General features: G+C 57.5%; 1 protein-coding gene across 1 annotated transcript in view; it reads left to right on the top strand.

Annotated features, from left to right (window-relative positions):
- The first annotated feature begins 4,562 nt into the window (after nucleotides 1-4,562).
- The window catches only part of Fibcd1 (fibrinogen C domain containing 1), a 32,841-nt gene continuing 22,454 nt past the window's right edge, over nucleotides 4,563-14,949 (top strand). Inside the window, exons 1-2 of the mRNA XM_050155397.1 lie at nucleotides 4,563-4,634; nucleotides 11,560-12,033. Coding sequence (XP_050011354.1) covers nucleotides 4,563-4,634; nucleotides 11,560-12,033 — 546 coding nt within the window. The remainder of the gene's footprint in view (nucleotides 4,635-11,559; nucleotides 12,034-14,949) is intronic.

Below are 14,949 nucleotides of genomic sequence, written 5' to 3'. Positions count from 1 at the left end.
CTAGTGGTGAACTCTGGGGTTCCTCCCTCCCCACTTCTTCTCTTTCCTGCCTTCTCTACTCACAGCCTGTGGGGTGCCAAGCTCCTGAGAAGTACACCACCTCACTTCCACCAGGCCTGCTCTGCCCAGCTTCCCCACTCCCTCCAGGGGGCACATCTCTCTCTGTCCCGTCCAAACCGTGTTTCTTGTGTCCCTTGCACTCTACCCCTTCCTCCCCAGTGATCCTTGAGCCTCCAATTGATGAGTGTGTGTGTCTGTGTGTGTGTGTATGATCTTTTAAGATGATGATCTTACTGAACCTGAAGCTTGCTATTTTGGTAATGCTGGCTAGCCGGCCGGAAAGACCCAGGAAGCCTGTCTCCGTACCCCAGTGCTTGGAAATACAGGTGTGCTGCACCCGGCTTTTATGTGGGTGCTGGGATCCAAACTCAGATCCTCGTGTTTACAGAACAAGCCACCTCCTCAGCCTAGTGAACCCCAATTCCGACAACTAAATGGTCCATCAGACTGTCCTGTCCAATAAAACCCAGGCTTCCTCCTGAGAGACTCTGCTGAAATGTTTGAAATGACACATTTCCTTCCTGCTCTGTATTTACCGAGCGCTGAGTCTGTGTCCGAGGATCTGGGCGAAGTGGGGAGACAAATGAGAGGTGTGGATGCCATCCAAGTGTGTCAGGATCGTGCTAGTCAGCTCTGGGTGACACCTGAGCCTTGGCACGCACTTCTCTGGTATAGTGATATCTGATCGCCGAAGATGCCACCTCGGTGGACTCAGGGCATGGGCACACAGCATCTCTCTCTCTCTTTCACACACACACACACACACACACACACACACACGGTCCCTGCTAATTCTTGCCTTTGATGGCAGTCTCTGGCTTGTCATCATGTTGACAAAGCAAAAAGAAAAAAAGAAAAAGAAAGAAAGAAAAAGAAAGAAATCCATCCTGTCACTCGGACTCCCCCATCCCTGCCCAGCTTGGCAGCCCCCAGCCGCCCCCGCCTTTGTATTATGAGTTTGTGTCAAGGTATGTTGGATTCTAAATTAAATGTCAGCCCACTGTACATTTCTGGCTCCAGTGCAGAAAATGAGACGCTGGCGCTGGAGACCATCCAGTTGTTCGGTTCCCCGCGCCTAACCACGAGGGTGACAAGCCCACTGAATCACTGCACAGAGCCTTCCTGTGCCAAGGGGAGCCAGGATGGATTTATTTTTAATGATAAATGTGACTGTCAGAGGTGAGTTGAAACCGCTTTACCAGGAGTGAAATGCCCTGGGCAGTGTACGGGGAGAGGCGGACGGACAAGGGCCAGAGGTCCTGACCTCTTGGCCAGCAGCCCCCAGGCCTCCAGAGAAGGCACATTTGACACGCGAATCACGTCCTAGAGCCCCCCCCCCCCACGCTGCCTGCCGGGTCCAGCAATGCTCTCCCGGTATCTCAGGCTGACCCGGAAACACTGACACAGGAGGGGTAGGCTGCAGTAGAGCACAGCCCTGGGTTCCAGTTCTGGACCTAGCAACTGCTGTGTGATCTTAGTCAAGGTATTGAACCTCTCTGAGCTTCAGTTGCCTCATTTTTAAAATGAGGTTATTAATACCACTCACGGGTCTTCGGAGAGGAGACAGTGAGATCTGTTGATATTGCAGATGAACGGCGTCGGTGTTCAGCATGTGAGAAACCCTTAGTAAAAGACGACTCGGCATTAATTGCATTGTTTTAGGCTGGCAGGTAGGTTTTAATTGTATTTCTGAGTCTGTTCCATCATCCGTGAATGAGACTGAAAATAGCTTTGATCAGGGTAGCTGGGGGAACCCCGGCCCCCCACAGGAGATAGGTGGATAGAAGGGTGTTACTCCGTAGAGTGCCATTCCTGCGCTGGCCCCAGGGTGTGTTGGCCCTCTCCTGTGGCCCTCCATGTCCCCTCACTGAACTGTACTGAGGTCTCCATGGAGGACAGCCACCTTGGGTCAGTCGACAATCTGTGACTGATGAGGAGGGCCCGGTCAGACCCTCTCTCTAGAATCTCAGCTAAAATTTCCAGGCTATTGCTGCCTGGTGATTGGAGTCATCACACCCAAGGGACTGCGGGAGGAAGAGACAGGACTCCAAAGTGGTGGTGAGCCAGAGTGGAGGGACCAGGGTGCAGACAGCTCTGAACTAAATCTTTGTTTCTCTTTGTGCATACTGGGTTCTGTCTTCCCTGAGGCCCTGCCTGGTCCCTGAGCTGCCTAAAAGGCTGCTTCTGCAGGGGCCAGGATGCTGAGCACAGCCTTGTCCCTGATGCTTGGCCCCATCCGCTTTGTAAGGGCAAGGTGCTGGTCTGCGATGTGGCCACTCCCTCTCTGGGTTCTGGGTTGCTGGTTCATCTCAGCTGTAAACCCAGTATGCAGGGCGTGATTGCAGTGGACGAGGACTGGGGGTGCTCTTGCCAACCCTAGTCCACCGCTGATCCTCCTGGTGTCACCTGAACCAACAGCACTGTTTCAGAGTTACCACTCTGGAGTAAGGGCTACCACTCACCCCTGCCATCTGCACCCCAGCAGGCGGGAGACTCGAGAACTCTTGCTGAGTAGGTAACCGGTCCCACCAGCAAACACTGCCAGGAGGAGCCGCTAGGTGGCCCCCGTTTACCTGTCCTTCCACAAGCCCAGGCGCGGATGTCCTGAAGGCTCCTAAGCGCACCTGCTCAAGTTCACTGTGTCTCCCACTCAGTGCCTGGCTTCCCTGGCCTAACCATCAAAGCAGGGGCCCTGAACCGAGTATGCCCGCCCCAAAGGGGCTGACTGCCCTCCTTGTACACCCCGGGACCTTTGGACCCCCTTCACCAGACTCTCGTTCAGGATGGCCCAGGGTGATTTTTAGCGTACACTTTACTGGAAGTCAAAATCCTCTCCCGCGCTATGGAATCAGAGACCCCTTCACCTGCTTCTTGTGAGGGACCAGAGAGCCCCATAGCTCTGGGGTCTCCTTGCTTTGCTCTATGAGGAAGCTGAGACTCCGAGAGAGCTTGAAGTCGCCCAGGTTACAGCAGGGAAGTGTTACTCCTCAGATGCCTATGTACTTCCCTGCCTCAGAACCCCCCAAAAGCCCTAGGAATGAGGTGCTGTTAACCCTTTGGATACAAGGGGAAACTGAGTCAAGAGTTTAGCGGTCAGTAACCACACAGTCTTTTGCCTAGGTCTGAGATCACTACAGCCCTCTTAAATGACGGGGAGATTTGGGGGGCACAGGGGCTTCCCGTGGAGCACCTAACCCCAGTAACCCCCGGCAGCTTGCTGGTGAGACGCCGGACTGGGACCGCGGGAGATGCCAACCGGCTAAAGCACGGGAAGTGCGTGCTGACGGCCAGACCCAGTTTCTGGCTGGTGACAGTCCGGGAGGGCATGTGGCCACTCCAGTTCTGATCCCATGTCAGGCTCGGGCCCCACCCTCACGAGACCCGCCCTAAGCCTGCCAGGCGCCTAGAGGGACGAGACGAGGGACAAAGACGTGGAGACAGACTGGCAGCCGGTGGGAGAGAGAGGAAGACTGTGCCAGGGAACAGCACGGCGGCCAGAGCGCCCGGAGCCGGAAAAACAGCTTTAGAGAGTAGCGGGGGGCCTGGGCATCTCTGCGGAACTGGGGGAAGGGCGGCCGACGGGGCCCGGCGTGGGGCGCGTGGGAGCCACGCGGTCGGAGCCACAACAGCAGCTCGTTAACCGCGCAGATTAAGGACTTTGTCAATTACTTCCGAAGGCTGCTCGGGCGGATTAAACGCTTTAAAAAGTGCTGCTGGTGGGAGGGACGACTAAGAAGCCCCCACTGGGGTGGCTCAGATCCCTCCCCTCGCGGTCGGGACTGCTCTAAACCAGCTTTCGGGGAGAGCGTCGGTGGGGACCCCGGACCGACGGGTGTCGTGTGGTGTGCAGGAGTCCGGCTGCGGAGTCCCCGGGGCTGGAGACTAGCGGGCCACGTGCACACTTGCCCCGGGACCTGGACCCCCGGAGTCCCGCACGGGGCACCCGGTCTCCTCCCAGCCCCTTTCTCGGGGATGATCCCGGCACCCGGGGACTTTGGCGAGTCCCGCCCGAGAGGAAGTTTGCGCGGGCCGCCGCAGGACGCGCGGACTCCTCGGGGAGCCGGTGGCTGCCGTCGCGCCGGCTGCTGCTGACTAGTCCCCGCCACCCGCGACCGGGCTGGAGCGGGAGTCACTCTGGGAGCCCGCCCGGCGCGCGCGCGCGTGCCCGGGGAGCTGCGGGGAGTAATAAAAGGCCCTGAGAGTCCGAGACGGAGAAGACGCGGAGACTGAGACGGGAGGAGGAGGAAGGCGGAGGGAGGAGCGCGCGGGAGGCGCGGGAGCGGGACGCGGGGACGGCGCGGCGCGGGCGGCTCTTGGAGGCTCGCGCCCGCGCTCCCCGCGATCACACGCGCTCACACGCAGCCTTGCTGGCGGCAGCCGCTCCCGGGTCGCCCGTGGTCCCCGGCACCAAAGGGGCCTCTCGCGCGCACAGCGCATCCCGCGCACCCTGCACCTTTCTTGTGCTCGGCCGCACCCCGCGGCCCCGCGGGTCCTACGGGAAGATGGTCCACGAGCGGTGGAAGACCGTAGGCGGCGCGTCCCAACTTGAGGACCGACCGCGCGACAAACCGCAGGTACCCACGGGTGCGGGGGCTGGAGTTTGGGGAGCTTGTGCAGGACTGGCGGGGGCCGGGGGCACCTGGCTCTCCTCCTGCCTCAATGGAGACTTGAACTCGGGGCTCCCTGCAGGAGGCACTCGCTGCAACAGTCCCCACCCCCATCGGAGACCCCCGTGCTCGCTCATGTAGGGCGAAGAGAGGACCTATAGTTGGTTGTGGAGCAGCCCTTCAGTTGGGGACAGCTGACAGATGATCCCCGTGCTGAGTCCCGTTCGCCCACAGCCACAATGGGCGTTCTCCGCACTTGCAAGTCTTCAGCTATGCCAGGCGCCCAGCACATCCTCCAGGGCTTCAAGATCAGGACCTGCCCCCCAGGGCCACCTCTCCCCCTCCTCATCTCCCTCTTTACCCAAACCCAATAGGGGGACCAGTAAATCAGAAAATATTAATCTCCTATTAGAAGCCTGGACACTGTGCTTCTCCGACTTTAAGACCAGGAGAGCTAGGCTCAGAGAGGTCCAGCTGCCGCCCGAGGCCATGCAGCCCTGCAGGGATTTGAACCCCGATCTACCTGGTCCTCTCTCCCTACAGCCTCTACAGGGACGGTAAAGTGGCCCGGCTTGAAGGGTGCCCAGGGCTGTGCACTGCACCAGCTGGGACAGAGCAGGGAGGGGCTGCTGAGGGGCTGGGCATCCAGTGTCTCCGGCAGAGGGGTGGCCGCAGGACTGCCCCAGGCTGAGCCATCAAGGGACCGGGATAGACAGGCGTGTTGAGGAGGCCATTCGCCAAGGAGAGCAGATAATGGGGCTGCCCGTTTTAAATTTTAAATTTCTCCCAGACAGATGTCACTGGGGAAGGAACAGTGAGCATTTGCCACCAGAGAAGGAGGGGGTGGCCGAGGCCCGCTCCTCACTCTTCAAAGCTGCAACCTGCTTTTCTTTCCAGAGTGGCACCGGTCGGGCAGGGGGACTGGCTCACTACAGTTTGCGAAACCCTGATGCTACTTCACTTCCTAGTCGGAGACTCTTTGCAAGTATACGTTTCCACATCACAGATGAGGATCAGAGAGGTTGAGAAATAGACCCAAGCCACACAGCACTGTGGGCCAGAGAGCAAGGACTCTTCTGTTCTTCTAACCAGTCCCTTTCCGTTGCCTTCCTGGGTGGTCTATCCCCTCCTTGACTGTTCCTGTGTGCCCCAGTGACAGGGCCCTTCCTGCTGAGATCTTAAAGAAGCGGTGGTGGTAATGTCAGGAATTGTCCCCAAGGTTCCCCCCCCCCCCCCCGCTCCCTTACCTGGTCCAGTCTTTCCTCCTTTGGCATCTTATGGATCCTGGCTGCTTGTTTTTCCCTCCCTGGGCTCCAGCCCCCTTCCAAGCTTTGCTCTCGCACTTGATGGGCACCACCAGGCCCCCAACACACTCCACATGCAGACACACCCTCCCCGGGATTGAAATGAGGCCACCTCTTCTGGGAGGCCTCCCCAGATTCCTGGGGCTAGGCTCTTGGTCTAGGCGGGTTTGTTTATTGAAGCCCTGGCTCTAGATCCCTTCTCCCCTCTGAGTTCCCCCAAGGCCTTCCTTAGGTGCCCCTGGCCCAGAAGCCCAGGTCAGCGGCTGAGGTCAGCTACTTGATGATTGGCCAGGAGGAACGCGGGAGAGGAGGGATGGGAGCTTCTGGAAGAGTCCGCAACAAATGGCACTTCAAGGTGTCCTGGGCCAGGTGTGGCCTCCCAGGTTCTGCTGCCCCAGGGACCAGCTTCCAGCTGCACCAGGCAGAGCTCAGCCATCTACGCTGGGTATGGGGGTATCGAATACCCCTTCCATCATTAAATAGCGGCCCAGTAGGCACCGGACTGGGTCTTGTGCCCATTGTTTTCTTAGCCTGGAGGCCGGGTCTTTCCTATGTGCCACATGGAGCAGGAGGGAGGAGGGAGAGAGTTGAACCTTGGCTCTGCTGGGGCCTTCCCCTTTCATCCTAGTTCTAGCTTGGTCTCTGGCATGCTTGTGTGATTCTTGCTAAGTTGCTGCTTCTCGCTGGTGCATCTGTAAAATGGGACCACTATCCCCTGTTCTTCCTCACTTAACGAGGTGAGCTAACGAGAGTCAAGTGAACTTCTGCTGGGGTTGCGCCCCTCTGAGTGCTATGTGCCCACAAAAGGCTGTCCTGTGTCACGGCTCTCCTCTTTGCTTCCAGGGTGGGGTACCTACTGCCAGGAGAACCCACCAGGACGGCACCCCAGCACCCAGCGTAACTCACACCCTTGCCTCTTGCTTCTCGGTCACACCACATTAGGAGGCTGGCAGATAGAATAGATGAGGCCGCTGCCCACCCTCACCCCCACCCCAACTCAGGGACCAAACCAGTGACCTGAGCAGATGGGCAAGGGGAAGGGGAAGGGAAAGGGGAGAGAGCCGTTATTCCCCAGGGCTCAGTCACCCTTCCTCATGTCCAGGCCTGTCCACTCCTGGGGATCTCCGTGGACCCACCCTGCCTGGCTGTGTTCCCAAACTGGCTCTACGTTGGATGAATGACCTTGGCCAAGTGGCAGACCCCAACTTCATTAGGGTTTCTTCCTGCCCCCCCTCCCCCAGCACAGGAAGGGTCTTGTGTACCTTGGGGCAAGAAGATACTGCAGTGATGTTTGCCAGGTGTTCACATAAGACTCTAGAACCACACACCGGCTTCGGGTCCTGGGATGTCCGAAAGACGTCACCCTGAACCATCGGAGGGAGTGACAGTCACCCCAAGTCACCCCCCAGCACTCAGCCTCCAGCCATGCCCAGCTCCGTGGTTCAGTTATTTGACAACTCCTAGAAACTTTCCAGAATGCACGCGAGCTATGCTGTTTGGGAAGTCTTTCCTGAGGTCTAACCTCAATCCTTGTCGAATTTAATTCACTCCATGGCTATTTATGGAGACCCTACATCACGCCAGGAGATGCAGCCTGTGCCTCAGGGAACATGAAGTCCCCTGGGGACAAACCCACAAGTCAGGAGCTGCCACAGGCCATAGTGGCTGCCATACAAGAAAGAGTTCTCTCTTCTCATTCACTAGAGTTTGCGAAGTCACCACATCAGACTTGGGGGAGGGAAGAAGAGACCACTGGGGTCACCTCTTCAGCTTGAGTCTCCCAGACCTCCAGAGGTGGGCATGGAGGGTCACACAGAGCTGTGGTGACTTTTGGTGAGAGGGGCCTGAGTAGGTGTGGCCCTGAGGAGGGAACAGCAGACACTCAAATGTGGCTAAGCTTCCAAGTATGTGGATCTGGAGGGGTGTAAGGGGCCAGGGTCCTCTCTGCTCCTTGTTCAGATCACGGGTGACACTCAGTGACTCTGAGGTAGGTGATGGGGATGCTGCCAGGTTGGGGGTGCAGAGCTAAGGCTCAAGGGAGCCATGTGGTGGAGGCCAGGATCTGGGGCCCTTCACAGACATGCATGGAAACCCTTTGCCAGCACCGCGAGAACCAAGCCGAGGATTCCCTGTACTGAGAGGGTAGGGTCCTGACCTCAGGAAGGATGGAGCAGGTGACTCCCACAGTATCTCTGTCACATTGGGCATCTTCAGCGGCTGCTCCTAAGACCTCCCAGAGAGCCGGAGCACCCCAGATCTCCAGTGTGAAGTCAGCAACACTGGCCCCCCACTAAGTTCAGCCACAACTGCTGGCCCTGACACCCTGCCTTTCTGACCCACGAGAGACCTCCGAATTCGGGCTGGTGGCCAAGATGAGGCTTTCTGTCTAGGACCCATGGGACTGGGCTGCCAGAGGAATCAAGAAGGTGGGGGGATGTCTGCCATATGCAGGGATGGGGTTCCTAGGGCTTGAAGCTTTTTCTCCTCAAGATACCCAAGTCCTCAAGGGCTGGTGTCTCCAAAAAGTATATTGGATGAATGTCACCTCCCCATGGAGATGACAGGCTCCTGGGGCAGGCTCCACTTCGCCTTCCACTGGACAAGTGTTTCATTTCTTTTTTCATCTTTATTTACTTTGTGTGGTGGGCAGTGGGGTGAGGCTTGCCACGGCGCGTGTGTACGCCAGGTGACAACTTTTGGGAGCCGGTTCTCTCCTTCTTTACGTGGTTCCAGGCACTGAGCTCAGGCCGTCAGCCTTGCCAGTGAGCGCCTTTACGTGCCCACTCTCTGGCAAGTCCCGCCAGAGTCTTTGAAGGCGGCCTTTGACCCCTATTGCAGGGATCAAAGCCATCCCTTTAGCTGGGAACATGCAGGCCTTCAACCCCATCTCCTGACTCAGGTTTCTGGTTCCTTCTAGGCAGTATGCCTTGTCCTTGGGAGGCTCGGCACTGCCCGCCCCCCCTTGCCTTGTACGGGAAGGTTGGGGTGCACCTTGCTCTGCCTGACCAAGGACTGATTAATAAGCTCCAGCCCGAGGCACAGCGCTGGCCGCCTGGCCCAGGCCCCCTTATTATCTTGGGCGATTTCTCTGCGAGGCACGTAAGCCGCAGCCTATAAAAGCGAACAGCTCTTCATCTTTAGAGTTGATCTCTGAAGACTAATTCTCCTCCAAGAGCGGCCTGCTCCATCGCTGAGCTCCCTTGCCACACGGGCTCCAAGGGACCCTGCCACTCCCTCCACCCTCTGCCTCTCTGTCCTTTCTGTCCCCACTCCCCTGGGAAGACTTGTGCCCAATCCATCAGGATGACATCCTGGATTGGGAGATGCTGAACCTCTCTCCAGGTTGGCTGGGGGAACCTTGATGGCACACAATCAGAGGACAGGGCTTGGAGATGCTCAGGGCACAATGTCTCCTGATGGGTCGGAAGCGAGTGTGACAGGCACCTAGCTACCATTCTTGCTTACCAGGAAAGGAGTGTTGTAGGACATTCAACCCACAGCCACCCAGCCCCAGGTTGTCTCCAACACACTCCCTCCATCCCCGCTCCCCGTGTCACCTTAAGATGGGGTCTTTGCTAACCACGTCTGTTTCTACATCTGCACGGTGAACTCAGCAGCCACCCTCACGGCTTCAGAGGCTGCATGTGAGGGCATGGCTGAAGGTGATGATAAGGCACCTGCGGGCTGCTGGCCCACCTGGTGGGGAGCTTGCTACGGCCTGGGTTGCCTCCATTCTGTGTGTGTAATCATGAAGAGGAAGTAGAGCCTCTCAGGGCCTGAGCTCTGGCTCTGCCAGGAGGTCCCAAGGCTCTGTGGTGACAGGCTTGTCCCAAAGGCATGGCCCAGCTCACTGGCTTTTCCTGCCTCTGTATATACATCCACTTCACAGAGCAGACCTTAGCTGTGACAGGTGGACAGACTAGGGGTGGGGCCAGGGGCCAGGCAGGTGTCCTTCACCATGAATCACCAATTCCCGGATCCCCAGAAACTGTGGCCTCAGTCTTTGTCAGAGCTCCAAAGGGATCATGTCCCCAGAGAGGTTGAGAATCAAGCCATGGTCACAGACACCCCTGGAGGGCACATGGGGTCTGAACCTCCTCTGATCCCTGCGCCTGGCTCATGAGTGACTGAATCGAAGGTGGTAAATTGAGTCTGGAGAAGCCCTGAGGGAGGAGCCCCTGCAGGCTGGCGAGAGAAGGAACAGTCAGGAGAGCTTCCTGGAGAAGGCCAGCCCTTTGCACCCAGCCCCTTCTCCTCGTCTCCCCAGAGACATAGGAGGTATTGGTGGTATTGGAATATGTGGGAGAGGAGCCGCTGGCTTCTTAGTGAAGGCAATGGGTATTTTTACATGGCGAGGAAAGTGAGCCGGCGGTTAGCTACACCATAAGCTCTTACTGTGTGTGCAAAAGGGAAGGTGTCCTCCCAGTACAGAGGACACACAGGCATAATGCTCCGGGTGGAAGATAAAAACCACCTCCAGATGCTCTGTGCACATTGATCATGAGATAATAAAAGCCACTAATATTTATTGCAGAAGTGTAACGTGCTAGGCATGGCTCCAGGAGCTTTAATATACTAACTCATTTAAAGAGGCGTCTCAAATTCAGAAAGTTGAGAATTCAGGGGCAGAGTGTGTGTTTGTGTGTGTGTGTGTGTGTGTGTTTGTGTGTGAAAGAGAGAGAAAGAGAGAGTCGAGGTGCCTAGCCACTGCACCCCCACCCCTAAGAAAGCAGGAGCTCAGGATCCAATCAGAATGCTGCTTCTAACTGTCTATGTGACTCTGGGCAGGTACCTTGCCCTCTCTGGGCTTTGGTTTTTCCCATGTATAAATGTTCAGGGGCTGTGAATGGCTTGAGTGGGTCCCCAAAGCGTTTGTTGCCACATAGTCACGGCACCATTTTTTTTTAATTTACTTATTTTTATTTTATGTGCACTGGCTTTTTGCCTGTATATACTTCTGTGTGAGGGTCTCAGATCTTGGATTTACAGACAGTTGTGAGCTGCCATGTGGTTCTTGGGAATTGAACCCGGGTCCTCTGGAAGAGTAGTTGGTGCTCTTAACCGCTGAGCCTTCGCTCCAGCCCCAATGGCATCATTTCACTCCGGCTTTGACTTCAGTTCTTAAGCCACTGTTAGGACAGCATGGCCCACCAGCCCTATTCTTACAGCCACCGCTGTGCCGATTTGTTCCCTGCGACTCTGACTCAGGGTTGCCTGGTATGGGAGGTGCGGTGTGTGTGTTGTGTTAGCACTGACTTCTCCAGAGTGGCCTCTGAGCGACTCTGCCTGGCTGTCCTGCCTTTGTCCTTCCAGGGCCCTTTTCCAGGAAGAGAACAAGGAAGGAGAGATGGCTCCATGCAGGTGTGAGGAACCAGTGCTCTCCCCTGCCGCTCCCTGCCCAGCAGCCTCTGGTCTCTTCTTACAACTTTCTTCCAGGGTCCGCTCCCTCCTAGACTCCTGAGCCTCATTGAGCAGTCACAGGCATAGGCTGGCACCTAACACTTGTGTTCCTTTCTCCTGTCTGTCCGTCCATCTGTCTGTCTGTCTGTCTGTCTGTCTGTGTCCGTGTGTCCTTTGCTGACTTACAGAGACCAAGCTGCAGCTACCTGCTGTGCACAGTGCTCCTGTCCCTTGCAGTGCTGCTAGCCGTGGCTGTCACTGGGGCGGTTCTCTTCCTGAACCATGCCCACACACCAGGCACGGCCCCGCCACCCATCGTCAGCACAGGGTCTGCCGGGGCCAACAGTGCCCTCGTCACCGTGGAGAGGGCTGATAGCTCCCACCTCAGCCTCCTCATCGACCCTCGCTGCCCCGATCTCACCGACAGCTTCACCCGTCTTGAGAGTGTACAGGCCTCGGTGCTGCGGGCACTGAGTGAGCACCAGGCACAGCAGAGGCTGGATGGTGCCCCCGAGCTGCTGGACACACTGGCTGACCAGCTGCCCCGGCTGCTGGCCCGGGCCTCTGAGCTGCAAGCCGAATGTGCTGGGCTGCGCAAGGGACACAGCCTGCTGGGCCAGGGCCTCAGCACCCTGCAGAGTGAGCAGGGTCGCCTTATCCAGGTAAGGGTGGGAACTACCTATGCCTTCTGGTGGAGGGTGTCTCGATTTGAGGGGCGGGGTCGCCGGCCCATGTGCTGAGTGCCTAATGTTTGCTGCCTTGGTTGTCTCGGTTCTTTCCAGTGGTTGAGGGTTGTGGTCTCACATCCATGGCCAGTATCCCAATCCAGCTTTTCCCCCTCACACTTTCCTGGTGTAGCCATGTAGACCCGGGGGCTATAGGGGCTCCTGGGCCCACTGAGAGGCTGTGCATTGCAAGCAAGGCAAACATTGCTTCTCCGACCCCTCACCCCATTCCCACCGCACCTATCTGCAAACTGAGGGAGAAAGGAGAGAGGCTTGCTCCGGGTCTATCCTGTGACAGCTCCGTGTCCTGCCAGGGATCTGCACCCTCCCTGCCCTTGTCACTGCTTTCCAGGGAGACAGGGCTTGGCCTCCCAACTCCTCACCCCCCACTGCTGCCTGCTGCCTGGTACCCAGCCAGGTTCCTACAAAGATCAAGTGGAGTTGGGGGACAGGTTTTGGCCTGGGTTCTGCCACCAGGCCCTCAGCACTGGCTAGATCTCCTTGGAGGAGGAGGGACACAGGATGCCTTGCTTGCCTCTGCTGATTTCCAAAACAAATCATTTGAGGCTTGGAAAGCAGTGCCCATGTGTCCCGGGTGCCGGTGTGTCCCGGGTGACCTGTGTCCCAGGTGCCGGTGTGTCCTGGGTGCCGGTGTGTCGTGGGTGCCCTCCCAGCCTCTAGCTCCGGGCCCCTGCACCCTCACTCAGCCTCCAGGCTGGAGTCAACCCTAGGTCACTAGCATTACAGCTGTTTCAGCTCCTCTTGTTTGGACGCCCAAGGTGACCAGGCATCTGGTCACTGCATAGCTCGTGAGCAGTTGCCCTCTTCCCTCCCCTTGAGGGCTGCAGCTGGAGAAATTATAGCCCTTGTCACTCTTGTCTGGGTGACTGACGGGGTGATGGGTCCTTGGGTCGGGGGACATACAGTCAGCTTCCTGCTGCTCCTCCCCCGGGCCCATCAGCAGAAGAGGAGATTGCCCCGATCTTGGTGATAGGAACTCCACACTGCCTTCCCCAGACTCAGCCCTGGTAAGCTCAGGCTGGTTACAGACAGCCCTCTGAGCTGGAATGTCCCCCCTGAAATGCATGGACAGTGGCCCGGTCTCCAGTGCCGTAACTCGCCTGGTACAGGACCATCCAAGGCGTCTTCCATCCTAGATCATTCAGAAAGCCACATGTGTCCCGTGACCACATCTTGCAGCTCCTTCCCGCAACCCTTGGTTCTGTCCCCACAGCCACAGTTGCCAGTCTGTTGCTCACCTGCCCAGCTAAGGGTAGCAGTTCTACCTGTTGACTTGAGGCTACAGTGTGGGGTCCATCTTAGCTGCAGGCGATCTTGGGTGGGTTGTATCCCCTCTCCAGGCAGGTTCTTCCCACCTGTAAAACGGGGTCCCAGGCCGAGCCTGAGGGGATGCTGGTGTTCAGGTTCAGCGGACCTCTGGTATGTAGAGACACCCACCATCAGCGTCAGCTCCGTCTGACTATTCGTAGGGAGCCGCCATTGAAGACGTTTTGTGAGTGCAAGCGATGGTCCACTCCCCGAGGATCAGGTGCCTTTGTCGCCCCACTCTACAGAGGGGCAGACTGAGGCTCAGTGGTGCAGGGCCTGGCGGAAGCTTGCTCACTGCTGAACCTCACTGGAAGCAGCTGCCCTGATTTCACGGCTTCTGGTCGCCGCCAGCTCCTCTCGTGATGGTTTGCGCGGCTCAGCGAGCAGGGACTGACTCCCTATTAATTCGGGGCAGGTTTATATGTTTCAGTGGTAATCATTCGCTAGTTTAAACCGAGGTCTTCTCTGCCTGCCAGGGAGAGGGAGGGGCCGTGCCTGAACTGCTGAATGTCACAGCCGTGGTGACTCAGAGGATGGGCTGGGCATTGAGATTTACTGAGGGGTCTTTGCCACCCCTCACCAAGCACTGCCTGTGTCCCTGCAGGGGCTCCATGGAGCTTGACCATAGGTCACTGTGGTAAGGGGCTGCAGGCTCCCCCTGTCTGCTGCAATGCTCCTGGAGACCATTGAATCACCTGCTCAGCAGAGGGGAAACTGACAAGGCCTAAAGCTTCACAGGGCCCTGCTTTCGGATGAGCCAAGCATCATATTTTGTAAACTGCCGGCTGGGTGTATTTCTTTCTCTTTTTCTGATGGGCTATTATCTGGCGAGTGACAGGTTCGGTGAGCAAGACCTAGCTTACTTCGTGCTGCTGGCTGCCTGCTAGCTCCCCCTCCGCTGGGTCCCACAGCCTCCTGAAGCCCAGGATGAGGATGCAGGGGACCCCCACACCCGACTGGCAGCCCGCACAGTAAGAGGTTCCTGGGGAATCGATGCTGCTCTTTGCGCTCCAGCAGTGATGGAGGGGAAGACAGGAGGGGTTTGTGTGACCTTACATGCCTGCAGTGTTCAGAGAACAGGTGGTAGTGATGGTCCGCCCCAGAAACATGGGCTCCTCATCCTGGTCTGCAGACAGGGCAGGGAGGGTGTCACACACCCGGTGGGGCACAGGACTGGAGCCACAGCCCACACCTGGGTTGGTAGCACAGTGGTCGCTCCCGCCTTTCCTGATACCTGTCTGTCTTAAGGCGTGGCATGAATCCTGATTTCCGGTGTCCTGGCGGGGGTCTTCTCTTTCTAGGCTTCAGATTCCCTCTGGGAACGTGGGTGGAGATAGTGGTTTCAAGTCCTGGCTCTTTGGAGCACTAGGGGGCCCTGTGAGGTGGACGTCAGGCATCTATGGAGACTCCATGCAGATAGGAGGTGGGGGAGGAAACAGCGGGCATCCTTGTTAGGGGCCCAGTTTGAGCCCAGTGACTCGTGCCCAGGCTTTCCAAGACTTAGGCCCATTTTCTCAAGGGCAG

This window comes from Alexandromys fortis, unplaced genomic scaffold (genome assembly GCF_014885135.2).
Source record: "Alexandromys fortis isolate MF-2015 unplaced genomic scaffold, M_Fortis_MF-2015_v1.1 scaffold_72, whole genome shotgun sequence".
Taxonomy (NCBI): domain Eukaryota; kingdom Metazoa; phylum Chordata; class Mammalia; order Rodentia; family Cricetidae; genus Alexandromys; species Alexandromys fortis.
The sequence above is the reverse complement of the archived record's forward strand: the minus strand, read 5'-3'. Positions and strand labels throughout refer to the sequence as shown.